Raw genomic sequence first — 17,065 nt, 5'->3', positions numbered from 1 at the left:
GACAAAAAAAAAATTGCTAATGCAGAATAATAATTTCAAAATCAATATAAATATGGACTCAGCATAAACCATTTAGGTTTCTCCACGGTCATGACAGCCGAGTCCAGTGCAATCCCAATGGGGGTGGAACCAGTTCCTAGCTGAATGAGACATATTTGGATAGTACTTCCATCACAGACTGAATGATAATTCCCAAGACAGAAAGAATATTATATTGTATACTGAAAGAGTGGTATCTATTGGTTGAAATGAGCAGGCAAGGCTTACCCATATGTAATAGGAAAAATAACAGATTTTCTAGCATAAAAAAGTTAAATGAAAATACACTTTAAAGACAAAAAAATTCACTGTGGAGGAGTTATTCAAAGTGGTCATACAGGTATTGGCAGAACTGCAAAACTGTGAACTCTGGCGGCCAGCGGCCAAATGTGTGATGCTGCAGCACAAATTCATGGCTCAGATGGCAACGATAGTTAACAGGGGACAGCAGTGAATAAAGTTACTGCAAATTTCATTCTGTGTACCTAATTGGACAGTAACCATGCTGCGCAGACAGGTGTGTGAACAGTATATGCAGATGTCAGCATTTGATAGAGGATATGTAGTTGGGCTCAGTGAAGCTGGTTGGAGTAGTTGACGAATCACTCGACATTTGAATCAGAGGGATGCAACTTTTTGATGATGTTGGTAGGAGTGGGTGAAACATGACTGTATACAGTGTCAAGAAGGAAGTGGGCAACCTAGAGAGATGACAGACGAGCAATTCTGGTTTTATATTTCAGCAAGATAATGTCTCCCTGCACACGGCAAGTTTTCACTGCTTGTCTTCATTTTTGCCAAATCCTACCTGAGCCAGCAAGGTCACTGGATCTCTCGCCAATTGAGAAAATTTGCAGCATTATGGGCAGGGCCCCTCCCACCAGCTCGGGATGCAAATATATCAGTAAATGCGAAGCTGAATAACATCTTGCATAACAGTCAGAGGTGTATCAATACATAATTGACTTGCTCAATTTGTGAAGGTCTTACTTTTAAATACATTGTAATCATTTGTTTGTCTGTATACGTACATCATGGTCACGTCTACCGATTTCTGTCCCATTCGGATAATGCCTTTGTCTGTCTGCCTGCGTGCCTTTCACATCCTCCCCGTACCTGTCCTGTTACCCCCACCCAACCCTGCCTGACTTTGAGCAGTGTTTATTGTTGTTGATAATGAAACCTTCATTGGGAAGTGAAGTCACTTAAAATAAATGTGAAAATCGGTTGGGATCATTATTATGTGAGCTATGACAGAAACCTCTCCAGCTGCTGGATCTTGAGGACAGTAGCTTCAGTGACAATATTTCACATAGTTTTAATCTGCGAATGAGTAGGAGTACAAAGTTTTGGGCGATTCAGATTCCGTAGTAGTACTCTGATTAGAAATACACATTTCCTGTTTTCTGTAAAATGATGGCAAGCAAGAAAACGAAACAGCACATTGTTGTGCAATTTTTGTTTGAAATTATATGTAAGGAGAAAGAATATATATATGAGAAACAACTTATTTAATGGTTTATATGCTTTGCTATTGTAGTTGAAACTGCAAGAAAGAAAATGAAACCACACATTTTCACAGCACAGCATTTTGTTCCCGCAGTCAGTTTCAACAGAAAACATGTACATTATCATTTGTTGAACTTTAATAGGGAAGTAAATCGGTCAAGAACTTGGAGATTTTTACTAACATTTCCCATTTCTACATTAAATTTGTATTTATACATTACATGCATTAAAAATATATAGCCTGTGTCTGTCATGTTCATTAGAGTGTTATGTAAAAATTTGAAGTAAATCAGTCAAATACTTTTCAAGAAATTTGGTAGCAATGTTATCAGTGATTAGTCTTTATGTAGTAGTATAGATTGCAAGTATCACTAACATTATCAGGTAGTAACCCACCTAGATAGAACTTTTTATGGGGAGGAGACAGCCCCTGATCGAACCTGCCTTGCAGATTGGCGATGCAAGCTGGTGAACTGACCAGCCTGGATGTGGTTTCTAGGTGGAGAATGCTGGGCTGGTACCCACATCCCGCCTCAGATACACACTGTGCAACTACTTCCTTCCTGGAGGAGGGGGGGGGGGGGGGTGGCGGGGGCTCAAGAATGCATCTGGTCACCAAAGCCACTAACACACCAAAACTGATATATAACAATGCCAACCCCATTGAGATACAAGAAAAGGCAGGAAAAGAAGAATAATTAATTATAAGGTAGTCCGGATAATTCAGCGACTGATGAAGTCTGAACTGTTCTGACATTTGTCCACAGAATCGTGCAAAACTACCCCAATAGGCAAAATGTGAATATTTCTCATTGACTGTTAACTGCAAATGCCAGTTCATCAAAACAAATCCCCCTCTTGTCTATAAACACAACAATAACATAGAACCTTTGCCTCTTGTGAGCAAAAGCTGTACTGCAAGATATGCAGGTATTCCTCAGGAGTGGAAGGTAGGAGAGAGGTACTGTCAGGAGTAAAGCTGTGAGGGTGTAGTGTGAATCATACCTGGATAGCTCAGTTAAGTCTTTTCTTTGGGAATGCATGCCTCTTTCTCCCAAGTGTGGGTTGAGCTCTATAGTCTTCTGGACTGCCAGATACAGATGACTGTTCTTGGTCTCTTCCTTTGTGGTGGTATTTGTACCAGTGTGTCAGTCCTTGCCGAATATCTTTCAACTCACTTTGCACCTGGCTACCTTTCACTTATATAAAAAGTTTAATACATCTCCTTATCCTTTAGCTCCTATGTCCCCATTATTATATAATGAACGCAGCAAGTCCTCATCTGATTCACAATCAATTATCCAAAATCTGAATGTTAATCAAATACTCCATCTACTCTGGGTCTTCAACAATATTTGGCTAGAATGTTGTTTCCTTTTGAAATGATGAAACAGTATCATCATCTCAATTCTTAAACCAGGGAGAAACACAATGTCCATTGGACAGCTACAACTGATTAGCCTCACCAAAGTGCTGTCTGGACTGCTTGAGAGGATGGTAGCCCAACAAATATTCTGGGTTCTGAAATTGGGGACCGTTTTGTCCCTCTGTCAGTGTGGCTCCGAGGAGGGATGATCATAACTGGTTGGTAAGGTTGGAAACAGCAATAGGACAGGCATTTTCAAACACTGACATATTAGTGAAGTGTTTTTACACCTACACAGACATCACTTGGTGCCATCACATTTTACTTGCCCTTCATGAATGGGGCTTTTGAGGCTCCCTACTGGTCAATATTCATCAATTTTTATCCAACGAGTTGTCTCAGGTTAGAGCTGGTACACACCATCAATGTGCTAGTGACCTCTATGTTATCACTGCTCACTCCCATGCATATGATGATGAATTCTGGATTCAGTGTAGCTCCTAATCTGTAGCCTTGTCTCAAAGCCAGCTCCAAGGCACAATCCAAAGGGCCTCCACTTAGACCCTCTCCCACGGCTTCCAGTTCTCTCCGGCAGTGCATTTGTCGTAGTATCATGGCCCATCCTAACCCAAAACTGTTGTTGGTTCTGGTCTTGTCCTGATTGACCTATAATAGTCAGGTTTATGGCTCAGTTGCATCTTTATCTTCGAAATTGTTGGATCCAATCCATCATCATAGGTAGACCACAGACCCCTTCTGGACTAGGCCCATAGACCGTCTCCTTGCCCGACAGAGGATTTTCCCTCTTCAGTTACAATGGAACCAATTCTTAAACTCTTGCTGAATTATGCAATCACCATCTGAGAATTTCCAAATTACCCAGTGTACCAAATTATTTTTGCATACAAGGTGTTGAACCCCTCCTTCCAACAGCTGCTCTCAGGTAGGACTATCATTTGAACATACCTCAAGGCCTTCTGCCTACCTCGCAAGTTCTCCCAATTCCTCACCTCATGATTAATACCCAGACCATGAGTTGAGGCCGATATGTTTCAAGAACAGGTTTTGGCATCTGTTCCTTCAATTCTTCAAGAGTATCAGGGTGCTACTGTCATTTGCACTGACAGCTTTGAAACAATGGATAGGATGGGATATGCTTTTACATCTCCCACTGTTCAGGAACAGGATCTGTTACAGGGAACATGTAGTGTTTCTACAGCAGAGGTTGTAGTTAATAACAGAGCCCTGCATTTCTTTAAACAGACCTCCTTTGACTGTACTTGAATATGTAATGAGTCAATGAGCAGTCTGCAGGCTATAGATCAGTGTTACTCTTGTCAACATGTGGTATCCGCTATTCATGACTTTCTAACCTTAGTCATACATGACCATACCTCCTTTGTCAGCTCCTTTGGTCATTGTGGTGGTTCTCTTTTTTACGTATTGGTGTTGTTGATATTTATATATTATTTAAAGTTGGAGTTAGTATTATTCTGCTTGCTTCACAACTGAGAAATTATTTAGGTTATTGACTCTTATGGTACTTCTTGCAGTTAGTTTGCCCAACGAGCTGTTTTTATATCAAAAGACACTACCAACACACAATATTCCAGATTTACAGCTGCATAATTGCTTTTGTTAAATTGCAATGCTGAGAAGATTCTCGCAATCTCCGTTAAGCTGGGATCTAAAATCACGTTAAATGAATATGGTTCAATATTAGCAAAAATGACTACTACTACTGTTTCAAAAGAAGAACCACTAATCAAGAGAAATCTCCTACATTTACATTTATTTTTATTTATTTGTCACAATTAGCAAATATTAAAATATTTATTACGACTCTAGGCCGCTATCATCTAGAACAAGGCATTGACCTCCGCGCCTCCCCTATAAAATTTGCATAAATTGTTAATATATATCACTTCATGAGTATAGGAGTTGTTACAGTAAAACATTAGTGACACTTTTAAGTAATATTTGATTATATTTAGTCTAAATATTACATGAAGCTTACAAGTTTTCATGCCTCGTAACAAAATGGCTTCTTACACTACCAAGAAACAAAAGGGAAGTGAGGCAATCCTTTATCAAAAGGAACAGAGATTACAATAACAATTACAGATCATATTAGTTGATTACATAGTCTTTTTCGTTATGACATCAGTTTTGTTATGTTTGTGAAGTTCTTCAATTTTTTTTTGTCCCACATCATCCCTCTTTTTAGTGTTGCAATTGCTTTTAAACTGCTTGACACTTGCTAAGGAACAACAGCCAACTGCTGCAGAATACCCAACCAATGATAGTAAAAGGAAATATAGGGAGTGGGAAGTGTCAAATGCAGCAAAGCCTGTGCATGAACACACTGTATGCATTCGACTGTGCGCGCAGTATGGTGTTTGACGAAGGTTATTGCAGAACCGATGAGTGCGGTATTTCGTGTGGTACGGCGATATGTCTGCACAAGACATCATTTGAGTGCTTACAATCGTGGATGAGCAGATGGACGGCTCGAAGTCGGTCACTGTGTCACTACCGTGGCTACGGTACAGGGTTTTATGAAGCCCTAGTGGTGAAAAGAAACAGACATCTCATGCCTAGGAGCTTCCTGAGGATCTTGCAACCACTATCAGTACATGTCCCTGTGCCAGAACCATTTTGTGGGCATTAAATAAGGCCATTTTGTATGTTTGAAAGCTTGTTAAATGCATCCCACTTCAATCAAGCATGTTGAGAAAGAGTTCATTGGTGTTGGGAGCTTGTTAATTGGGGTCAGAAACAGCTGTCCAGTGTGTTCTCCAATGAGGCCCACTTCACTGTAACAAGTGATTCTGGCCACCAGTTAGTGTGGAGAGAGAGGGAAACATGTTAAGCACCACAGAATGTTCATGAAAGTCATTGTTATGGCTTAGGCACTACGGTGTGGGCAAACATTATTCACAGTGGCCGTACACTGCTGCATATCTTTGCACAAGGTACTATTATGGCACAGTGGTATTCTAGGGAGGTTATTCTGGATCATGTCTGTTTAGGGATGCAGTAGGTCCCGACTTTCTTTATATGGATGACAATAACGGCGCACACAGGACAGCTAAGGTGTGTGAAGTGAAGATATTGAACTTATGGAATGGCTAGCTTACTCCCCAGACATAAACCCTATAGTACACGCCTGGGATGCTGTTGGGAGACATGTTTCTCAACCAACTCTTCCTCCCTGAACTGTGCAGTAACTGAAAACTGCCTTCAGAGAGAAGTGGGACAGTATCACCAAGGACTCCTCAACAGCTTGAATAACATGTGCAAAATATGCATTAGTGCCTGAGGAGGTATATTCCTTACTATGAGTCCAATATCGACCTTTATGTTGGGTGACTCATGTTTGGGAAGCATTATTTATGTCTGTGATCCTGCTTTTGCATGTGGTAAAATCTGTACCATTTTTCGTTATAAATATACCTCTATTCAGTGGCGGATACGTATGGGGGGCATGTGCCCCCCCCCACCCCCCTCCGCCCTGCCCCCGTTGCCACCGTGCCGCCCTCGCCAATCAGCCTGCACACTATTCGTTTGTTTGTTTTGTCAGTCGACTCTCCTGAATTGAGTAGTTGTACTTTCCTATGTAGCAGGCACATCCACGCCGTCGTATTCTATACGTTTCTATCTGGCACATTGATAGCTGACACATACCTCCGAGAAAAGTCACGCCATTCTATTGATCTCGATAGGTTATGGAGGAGGATCGACTTAAAGGCTTAGCTCTGTTAAACACTCACCCTGACACTGATTGTCCTATTGACAATGTAATTAACAAATTTGCCAGGAAGAATAGGCACATAGAATTCATCATTTAAGGAAGAGAACCACAATTGTAACTTTTTTATATCATAAGATGTCATTGTCTTGTGTATGTGTATAATCAGTTTAAATAAAACTTTCTTAGACTTATTTTTTATTACTGTAAATGTAAAGATAGCTCAAGATATATTTAGCGCCCTCTCCTTGAGGTTTTTCTGTGCCTGCCACTAGGGCTATTCCTCTCTTTAACACTTTCACTGTAACAGGCTGTGGGTGCAACAGCTGTGGGCCAGACAGCCTCTGTCACATGGAGAGCTCCAGGGGACACTCGCTTGAATCCACCGACATACTGACCTGATCGTATTTTTTTTACCTTGTTTTGTTATTTTTGGTGTAACTGATGTCTTTTACGTTTTTGTGCCTTCTTTCTTTTACTATTGTGAATCTCCTGGCTATGAGCCATTCTTTGCTCTGTAACTGTCTTGGGTTGTGGAAGGTTTGGCTGCGAGTTGGGTTTTTCGTGCCACAGATGAGCCCTGGGAGACTCCTTGTCTGCTCTGATGTAGGTACTGGCCTGAGCTACAGACTTGTGTTTCTCTTTGAATTCTTGCTTGATGTGGTTAGTGGCAGGACTGTAGACAATTAGTGTATTGAGCATAAGCGACACACACACACACACACACACACACACACACACACACACACACGTAACACCATCCAAGTAAATCTGCTATTGCAGACCATTACCTTGGTACCGGTCATCCTGTGGAATGACATACACTTCCAGTTATTGGGATATTGTTATTAAGAAAGTAGTTGAGATTAAATTAGCAAGTGATTGTATACACAGATATGGAAGCTTTTACTTAAATTCTGTTTGGAGTCATGTTCTGTCCCTGTATATGTAGGTGAGTGCATGTTGTCTTTCGGATGTGCCATATTATGGTTCATAGCTGCATTTGTCCTGTCTACTCTCTCATTGCATTTGTGCCTTGGAAATGAGGGGTGTACGAATGTTGAAATATCTTTGGTTGTCAAAGACGTCACCTGGCTGCATTCCTCGAAGTTGTTTGAATGTTTTACATTCTAGGAGAAACTCAGGTTTTTTAGTTGTCAGCTAGTACAGATATATTCAGACTTTGTCTCCTGTTGTCATGTTGTGTACAAATTTTTCATTTCTGTGGCCGTAGTTTTTTGAGCATTTTTTCCACCAATTGACACTAGCCTGTTTTTAAGTCTCAGTTCAATTGTGCAGAATCCATCAGGGACAGATCTCTTTCCTGTTCATGCTGTGCCTAAGCATGCTTCTGTCTTACAGTAAGTCATTTGCTGATTCTGTATAATCGTGTTGTGCCCAGAATAGGTTTTTGTTTTTTTGGGAACAACAAATTTTGACATACCTTCATAAATTCTTATGGGTTCGAAAGGACAACCACACTGTAATATTCCAATTTCTGAAGGTGACAGACGACTGAAAGTTGAACTGTGAATTGTTACACTCGTTTCCAAAAATTTTAAAAAGCTCCCAGTTAAAACCTTCATGTATTGTTGCATTTTTTCACAATACTTGTTTCTTCATAAACTCACTGTAAACAAACTGCTCACTCAGTTTTGAGTTGTCATTGTTTTAATGACAGATGTCAAATGTTAAAACAATAGTGTCATATCTCAATAATGCACTGTAGTGGTAGTTTATAAAAACTTAAAAGGCAGTCCTTTTAGCTAGCTTTTGCTTAGTAATTTGTACCAACCATTATATTCCACCTCTGGCAATGACAGCACTACAATTAACAGCAAAAATAGAGCAACTAATGGTAGAAGTGGTAAGGCTGGATTTGAAAAATACTAAAACCTTTCATGTAGTAAACTTTTTGATAGAGTAAATGGAAGCATAACAGAAGAATTCAATATCTTTATCAGTTGTTTCCTTGTTTGCAAAGATGTTTGATTAATATTTGTAAGTTATTTATCCTGAGTGCCGAATGATATGTGCCATCGTACCTTTTCTTTGCACATACTACATTTTTAAAAGCTTATGTGAACCTACTAATCCTTTTTTGTTTGGCAGGATCTGAAAGGGGTTGAAAATGTATATACGCAGCATGTACCGTTACTTAAAGAAACTTTGGAAGACTTAGTGAAAGGCAAATTGAAAGAAAGTTCTTTTCCATATCTGGGAAAAGGGCAGATAAACAAAAGGTATGGAAAAGCTATTGCTGCTCTTTAATTTCTTTATTAAAATAACCATTTCATGTGTGAAGTATTCTTAGGGGGACAGCAAAATATTGATTCCTATAAATGAAGAATAAAATGGGGAACTGCAAAAGATGTCGTATGTGATGAACTTTGGAAGGAGAAGTTCTCAGGAGTGGAATCGACTCAGAAATCATATACAGTAATGTCCTGACTTACGCTCCCCCTTTTACAGAAATCTGGAGCTATATGCTATTTGTCGTTTGAGCATCACACACCTGTAAATATCCACTCCGCACACACAATGTTTGGATTATGATAGGTTTGGTTATTTGGGTATCTGGCTTGATTGATAGATTGTGTGTCATCCAAACAAAGCATGACTGCTTCAGTTGCATCAGACACGAAAAGAAAATTATCATTGGAATGTAAACTTAATATTATCAAAGGCTTCAATTATAGTTTGATCTATTTGATTCTATAGTCAGAACAATTATAATAGGTAAACAAAAAATGCTCACAGCTGTGAAAAATGCTCAATCTTTAAAATAAAGTATCATTCACAAATGTCATAGTATTATTGCTGAGGTGGAAAAAAAGTTAAAACTATGGCGTGATAATCAAAAAAGAGTGAGCTCTCAAGCTAAGCTGATTTTTGAGAGAGTGAAAGAAGCAGGTGCAGAGGCAGCCAAAGATGAAATGTTTAAAACTAGAAACAGTTGGTTTAGCCAATTCAAAAGTAATCTTAATTGGCATATCATCACAGAAAGTGGAGCAGTGGTGGCAAGCACTTGCAGAGACTGCTTTGCTCTATCCAGAGAAACTCAAGGCAATGATACAAGAGCCAAACCACATTCATTGCAGATGAAACTGGTCTTTTCTGGAAGAAGGTGCCCGAATACGACCAGCTTGTTTCAAGCAATGGAACAGGAGTCATTAAGGTATTTAAAGCTCACTAAACAAGTCGATGGTTTGGCTCATCTACATGAAGCTATGAGACAAAACAATGAGCTCTTTGTTAAAGACTTTTGGAAGCAGTTCATGTTTTAGATGCTGTGAGAATTACTGTAAAATTTTGGAATGGAGTTTCACAAAAAACTGAATGACGTTTTTTTTTTTTTTCCCCCACCACTATCCTGGGGAGTCGGCACAAGATTCTGATCACATGTGATTGTAGAAGTGGTCGATCTTGCCAGACAATTAAATTTAGATGTGGATGGTGATGACTCAAGAATTGCTGGATTCACACTATCAGGAGCTGTCAATTGAGAGTTGATAGAAATGCATGAGCTAGAGCAGAACATTGAACAACCTGATTCTTTTGACCCAGTTGAGTCATAAGATCAAATCCAGATGACGTTGTTAAGATTTTACACTGAGGTGACAAACAGTCGTGAGATAGCTCCTAATATTGTGTCGAATCCTCTTTTGGCTGGCATAGTGCACCAACTCATTGTGATATGGACTCAACAAATGGTTGGAAGTCCCCTGCAGAAATATTGAACCATTTAGGCAGGACCCTAAGGGCACAGCTTAAATTGCAACAGCTGAATATTTCCGACAAGCACAATCATAAATTTCACTGCTGTGCAACAAACATTTTGTGGGTTACCTGGCTGAATACATGTTCTATCGAGCACTTTGACTTTTCGATAGAAAAGCCAATTACTTGTGAAAGTGCTCAAGAACTCATTTTGCACCTTTGTTGGGACAATTATGTTATTGCCAAACGTACTGCTGTGTTGTATGGGTGCCGCAGATGACAACCAAAAGAAATTTGCTGAATGGCACCCCAGACCGGCATTCCTGGTTTTTGGTCCTTATGACGGACAACAGTCAGTTGATATCCCACAACTGCCCAGAACAACTCCAGACACATCTTTGGCCTGGAATTTCACTCACTGGAGAAGAATTGCCTTCAGTGATGAGGTCTGTTTCGAATGGAACCCCAATTACCAGCAAAAAAGTGTCTGGAGATGCCCCAGACTGTGTGGGATACCCAACCGATCCAGCTATATAAGGCCCAGCAACGAGGAGTGATGACTGAGGCACCATATCTTTGTTGTTTATGGCTCTCTTTGTTGTTGCCCTTCATAGCAAGACATAGTGAGCTTACAACTCAGCAAGGTAATGTCTGCCGGCACACAACGAGAGTTGATACTACTTGTCAAACCCTATCTTGGCCAGCAAGGTCGCTGGGTCTCTTCCCAATTGACAACCTTTGGAGCTTTATGAGCAGGACCCTCCTAAAATCTTGGGAGTTTGGCGATCTGAGACACCAGTTGGACAGAATTTGATACAATATCTCTCACGAGGACTGCAACAATTCTTATCAATGCCAAGCCAAAAAACTGCTTGCTTCAGGGCCAGAGATGGACCAACACATTACCTACTTGCACAGTTTGTGAAGCTCTACCTTCTTGCTCAATTTGTGAAGCTCTTTCTTGTGAATAAATCACAAATTTTTTCTGAAACTATAATCATTTGTTTTTCTGTACATGTACATCACGTCTACTGATTACCATCCCATTCAGATAATTCCTTCATGGTGTATGTTATGAAAAAATGGTGTGGCAATGGCCAGTCCGTTATTGCCTTTCATGATGAAACTATACAACAAAGCAAAGACACTATAATTGGCCAAGTCCAAACCAACATTTTCCTATCATTACGTTTTTGGTGTGGCCACATGGAATGAAAAAAGTGGAAGAACTCTTACGCATCCTAATACAAATAAACTGCACGATGGGATGTGAAAAAGGAGGCCAGCTACCATTTCTCAGCTTGTGGGTCCAGAAAAATGTAGACAATCTTCTATGATTAACAGTTTTGGAAGAAAATGATAATATAGCTGCTATTTTGCATGGTAGTGTAGTTCATTGTTTTCTCAACAGATCTTGTCACACATTTTCCAGCAGATGACAGCGCGTAAATGAATGAAGAAAAATTGTTGTTTGAACAATGCAAGGCTTTGTTGAAGTGATACTGGAGGTACAGCACCAATGGCATAATGTATATGAAACTCAGCCACCAAAATGTAAAACAATTTATTGTATTCGGGAAAAATGTGAAGCTGACGGTACTATTCAGGACGTACATAAGGAAAGGTCTGGGTGACCAAAACCATCAACAAGCCCAGCTTCCAGTGCTGTTGTGTTTCAATACTTTACTGGGCCACCTCAAAAATCTGTGAAGCAGGGTGCACATGAAAGCAGGGTAAGCTGCTAAAGCGTATGGCAAATTCTGAAAGGTGCAAAGTGGAAAGTGTACATTCGAAGATTCCTGTACGCTATGAACAATTGCACCCGAATCGAAGGATGGAGTACTGCGAGTGGTTTGAAGGCATACTTCATGAGGATGAATGGTTTGTAGTGATAATTACCTGGCCTGACGAGTCGCAATTCAGACTGAAGTACTGTACACCATCACAACTGCATGTACTGGGCTCCTAAAAATCTTCACATTCACATGAACAAACTTGTTAATCTATTGGGCGTTCATGTGGTGTTTGGAAATAAGACTTTACTTGCAAGATGGCGCTCCGCCTCCCTACACAGAAAAGCTTTGAGAAACCATCGAGGTGTCTTCTGTGGCTATCACACTGGCAGCCGTAGTTTGGTCAACAGTTCAGCAGCATCAACATTGTTGGGCTGCTGATGGAGATAACCTTCCCTCTGTGCAAGAATTGTAACAGTATGTCATTTTGCTCCATTAATATTAACTATCAGAGAGTCTCTACATTTTTCTGGGCCGTTCTGTATAAAGAAAACTTGCGCGCCCACACACACACACACACACACACACACACACACACACACACACACACACCTCAATCTCACACTTTCAGACAAGAAGAGACTCACCAAGAATGACATGTATAGTTAAGTGTTCTGAAGGAATGGATACTTGAATCATAAAATTGAGTGAGTGTTGCACTCAAAATTGGGAATGTCTGAGAAAGAGAAGCCAAGAATCACCTATCTACACAATATCCAGAAAGACAGACTCCTACAGAAAAAAGTCGTCTTAATAATGCTGAAGTCGGTGTAAGTCTCTGAAAGCAGGTGTATATTGCATTCCGTCAGTGACACAAGTCACATCAGATGTCATGAACAACTGCCTCGAATACAATCATGACATGAAATATGATGAGACCAGTTGTGGAGCAAACGCTAAGTTCCTGGGCCTTTCTAATGAGGATTGTACTGAAATGAAAATGTTGGAAAACCTAATGTACAAGGAGGGTTTAAATTTATGCAAATATTGGGGTCTCTGGCATCCATGAATTTCACTGCCTTTCACATCAACCAGAGTTGGGAAGTACTGATAGAATGTGAGTTTCATGGAATATCAACAGCAGGATGAACTCACAATAGCAGGAAATAGCTGTGCCAGACCAGTAATAGTTCAGTGTGGTTTGAGTTTATGGAGAGAGTACACACAACAGCAGTACCTGAATTAGGTGACTGGTTTGGCTGTCAAAGTACAGTGCATGGAATGTAAAAAAACAACTCAGCTGAACACATGCAAGCACACCATTTATGTGATCTGAGGACACAAGTATATTTTACTGCTATAAAGATCAAACCCATCCTCTAGACAAAGCCAAACTCATAATCTTACTCCCGTGAGCACGCAATAGTGCCACAACGCAACGTGGCATGGACTTGACTATGAAGTAGTGCTGGAGGGAATCATGAATCCTGCAGGGCTGTCCATCAATCTGCAAGAGCAAGAAGGGGTGGAGATCTCTTCTGAACAGGACATTGCAAGGCAGCCCAGATATGCTCAATAAAGTTCATGTCTGGGAGTTTGGTGGTCAATGGAAGTGTTTAAACTCAGAAGAATGTTCCTGGAGCCACTCGGTGTCCTGCTGGAATTGCCAAAGTTGATCAGAATGCACAGTGGACACGAATGGATGCAGGTGCAGACAGGATTCTTACGTACATGTCAGTCATATCTAGACATATCAGGTGCCCCATATCACTTTAACTGCACATACCCCACACCATGCAGGGTCCATGAGGTTGTGTCCACACCCGTACACATTCATCCGCTCGATACAATTTGAAACGAGACTCATCCAACCAGGCAACATGTTTCCAGTCATGAAAAGTCCAGTGTCGGTGTTGATGGGCCCAGGCGAGGTGTAAAGCTTTGTGTCACGCACTCATCAAGGGTACTAGTGGGCCTTCGGTTTCAAAAGCCATAACAGTGATGTTTGTTTGAATGGTTCGCATGTGCTGACACTTGTTGATGGCCCAGCACTGAAATCTGCAGCAGTTTGTGGAAGGTTTGCACTTCTGTCATGTTAAACGATTCTCTTCAGTCGTAGTTCCCTTTCTTTCAGGATGTTTTTCCGGCCACAGCTATGTCAGAGATTTGATGTTTTACTGGATTCCTGCTGTTCACGGTACTCTTTTGAAATGGTCATATGGGAAAATCCCCACTGCATCACTACCTCGGAGATGCTGTGTCCCATCACTTATATGCAGACTATAGCACTGTGTTCAAACTCACTCAAATCTTGATAACCAGCAGTAACCGATCAAACAGTATTCTAATTTCTTTGGCAATTCAGTGTAGTTCCAAACAAATAAAACTACCTAGCAATACTGTAAGTAAACATCAATGGCCAGTGCCCTATGTGTGAAGTTCTCGTGCATCCTAATGGATAGTAAACAGATGTAACACTAACATGTATGTAAGTTCTGGCTGGTTATTGTACATGCCTGCAGATGGTATTGCTAGCATATATTCCAGAAGGTAAAAAGTGTGCAATTCACAACCACAATACTAGTAATAATTTACATATACATTATCCCCTATGTAGGGGTTCAGAACTGAGTTTTATATGCATGTACAAAAGTCAGTAACGGATTTCTGGCAGGCAACTGAAACTACTTAGACATTAAAATTAGCCACACCTATAATTTATCAAAATATTGGGACTTGGATGTAAACTCCAGTGTTCTGTGTAAAGTTGTACAAATACTTCTTATAGTTACCATGTTCGTAAATCAGCACAAGCAATAATTCGATATTAGCGTGCTCCAGAGATGTAGCCTGCTTATACCAAACTGTGACGTGACTAGATCCGTATCTCTGAAGGCTGTCCTTCAGTGGGATTTACAGAAAGCAGTGTTGGAAGGAATGCACCAAGCTACAAAAAGAATGCAACTAATACTTTGGGGCAATGAGTGTAAGATTGTAAAATACAACACTGCAAGATGTACAGTTATTTACAGTACAAAGAATTTGTTTAGCTTTCTGGTAGTGCAGTACCTTTTTAATGATGGTGATTCACTGCTCTGAGAATTTGTAACTGTTTACAAACTAAAACGCACTCTCAGAACTATTATTTCAACACCGGTGAAGAAAGGAAGGTGGTGTCTTCACATATATCAAAACATGTCATTTGAAATAATTTATGTTTATTTACAAACATTTAACACTTGAAGCACTGCACTTCAATGAAAGAGGTTATAGTAAGCAACACTGCTGAGGAAATGTGATTTAGAGACCTCGCGTGTTAAGATATTAATAAACCCTTGCTAAAACAATGTTGACATTTTTGCAGGCCACAGGACATTATAGTCTTCATAGTTGGTGGTGCCACGTATGAAGAGTCTTTGACTGTGTATCAGCTGAACAAAAATTTGGGAGTGAGGATAGTTCTAGGAGGAACTACAATACATAACTCCCGCAGCTTCCTTGAAGAAGTGAAAGCCGCAACACGTTAAAATGCTGCTGAGGTACAAGTATATTATATACTAAAATAAATAACATTTGCCATACAAACATTGTATAAGGCTTGTTTAACAGCACCACAATATGTTCACAAAAATGCCTTTGCATTACTAACTGTCAGTATTTTCAGAATTCTCAAATAAGTCTTGATACTCTGCAAGTTCTTCTGAGTCATCATCATCGTCATCTTTCAACTTCACCTAGGGAAAGAAACATTTATAAATATAAAAAACAAACAGTGTTTGTCAAGATCATAACACACAATCGGTGAACTATGAATTTCAAAACAGTTATACTTTTAAGGATATGGATGAGGGGAAAGGTAGTGTGTTAATGTTGTTTCCTACTTCCAAAGCAATAAGTTTAAACCTGTCTTTAACACAGTAACAAAATGCATCATTCTTCTTATGCAGAGATCCCATCTGTGACATGGAAATTCTGAAATTTAAAACTAGAAAAGTGTTACTTGTGAAATTCAATGCGGGTACTCCGCTTTTCATTAAAAATTTTGTCAGGGTGGTAATATAAAACTGAGAATGTAACAGGTACAATTCAATTTACCAATGATGTTCATAAGCAGATGGAAAAAAAATGAGGAACATACCCCAACTAACCCTGTAGACAGTGCATAGCCAGTCATTGCCACAGTTGCAAAGAGTCCAGCTAGTATCTGATTCCTCCTTTTATTAGGAAAGTCACTTTCCTTACTGGCGGCTCTCTCATTATTCTCAGAAAGCTTTTTCATTTCATAATCTGAAATAAATAACATTATGTAGTTTATGTACAACGTAGACACACACACAGTCTGCTGAAGACAGTTTCTTACCTTGTACTGCTTTAGGGAAATACCTATGTGACACTCTGACTACAAATTTGAGCAAATTGTCACATGCTTTCAAATGATTCTGAAGAGCAGCATTAGGAAATGGTGCTTTTAAGAGAGGTGCTAAATATGCATATACTTTTGCATCTAATGATGTTGGATGAGACCCAAAGAAAAAATCATTTTCACCAAGTCGTGTAGATAGGTCATTCAAACACTTTTCTCCTTCACTATAGACCTGTGGCAGATCGAAACCAATGTATTAATTTGTTGTGCCATATACATAAAGAGAAACTGAGTTACTATGGTAAAACTTCCTGGGTCTTTTAATTTCATAATAAAAAGAGACATTTAAATAGTCATTTATAATTTTAGTCAAATCACGCAATGTATAGGAATGGTTCTTTTACTTTTGAGACTTTAAGCTCTATGACTCATGTCAAATTTAAAGAAAGTCTTTCATACTTCTCTAGTAAACTTGTTTCTTGTTTTAGATAGGAACATTAAGAGTAACAATTTCATTAGCCAGTTGCTACACACTGCAATATAAATATCTTCAAAAATTACGTCTCTGTAACTATTTGTACCCC

General features: G+C 39.7%; 2 protein-coding genes across 3 annotated transcripts in view; one reads left to right on the top strand and one right to left on the bottom strand.

Annotated features, from left to right (window-relative positions):
- LOC126198447 (vacuolar protein sorting-associated protein 45) overlaps positions 1–17,065 on the top strand; it is a 124,451-nt gene that overhangs the window by 106,656 nt on the left and 730 nt on the right. The window contains exons 11-12 of the mRNA XM_049934773.1: positions 8,778–8,908; positions 15,483–15,657. Coding sequence (XP_049790730.1) covers positions 8,778–8,908; positions 15,483–15,645 — 294 coding nt within the window. The 3' untranslated portion in view covers positions 15,646–15,657. The remainder of the gene's footprint in view (positions 1–8,777; positions 8,909–15,482; positions 15,658–17,065) is intronic.
- LOC126198448 (metaxin-1) overlaps positions 15,648–17,065 on the bottom strand; it is a 134,811-nt gene continuing 133,393 nt past the window's right edge. For both annotated transcript variants that reach the window (XM_049934775.1, XM_049934776.1), the window contains 3 exons: positions 16,479–16,713; positions 16,257–16,405; positions 15,648–15,852 (listed from right to left, as the gene is read on the bottom strand). In XM_049934775.1, coding sequence (XP_049790732.1) covers positions 15,763–15,852; positions 16,257–16,405; positions 16,479–16,713 — 474 coding nt within the window. In that variant the 3' untranslated portion in view covers positions 15,648–15,762. The remainder of the gene's footprint in view (positions 15,853–16,256; positions 16,406–16,478; positions 16,714–17,065) is intronic.

This window comes from Schistocerca nitens, chromosome 8 (assembly GCF_023898315.1).
Source record: "Schistocerca nitens isolate TAMUIC-IGC-003100 chromosome 8, iqSchNite1.1, whole genome shotgun sequence".
NCBI classification, from domain to species: Eukaryota; Metazoa; Arthropoda; class Insecta; order Orthoptera; family Acrididae; genus Schistocerca; species Schistocerca nitens.
Note: the sequence above shows the minus strand (reverse complement) of the source record. Positions and strands in the feature narration are given on the sequence as shown.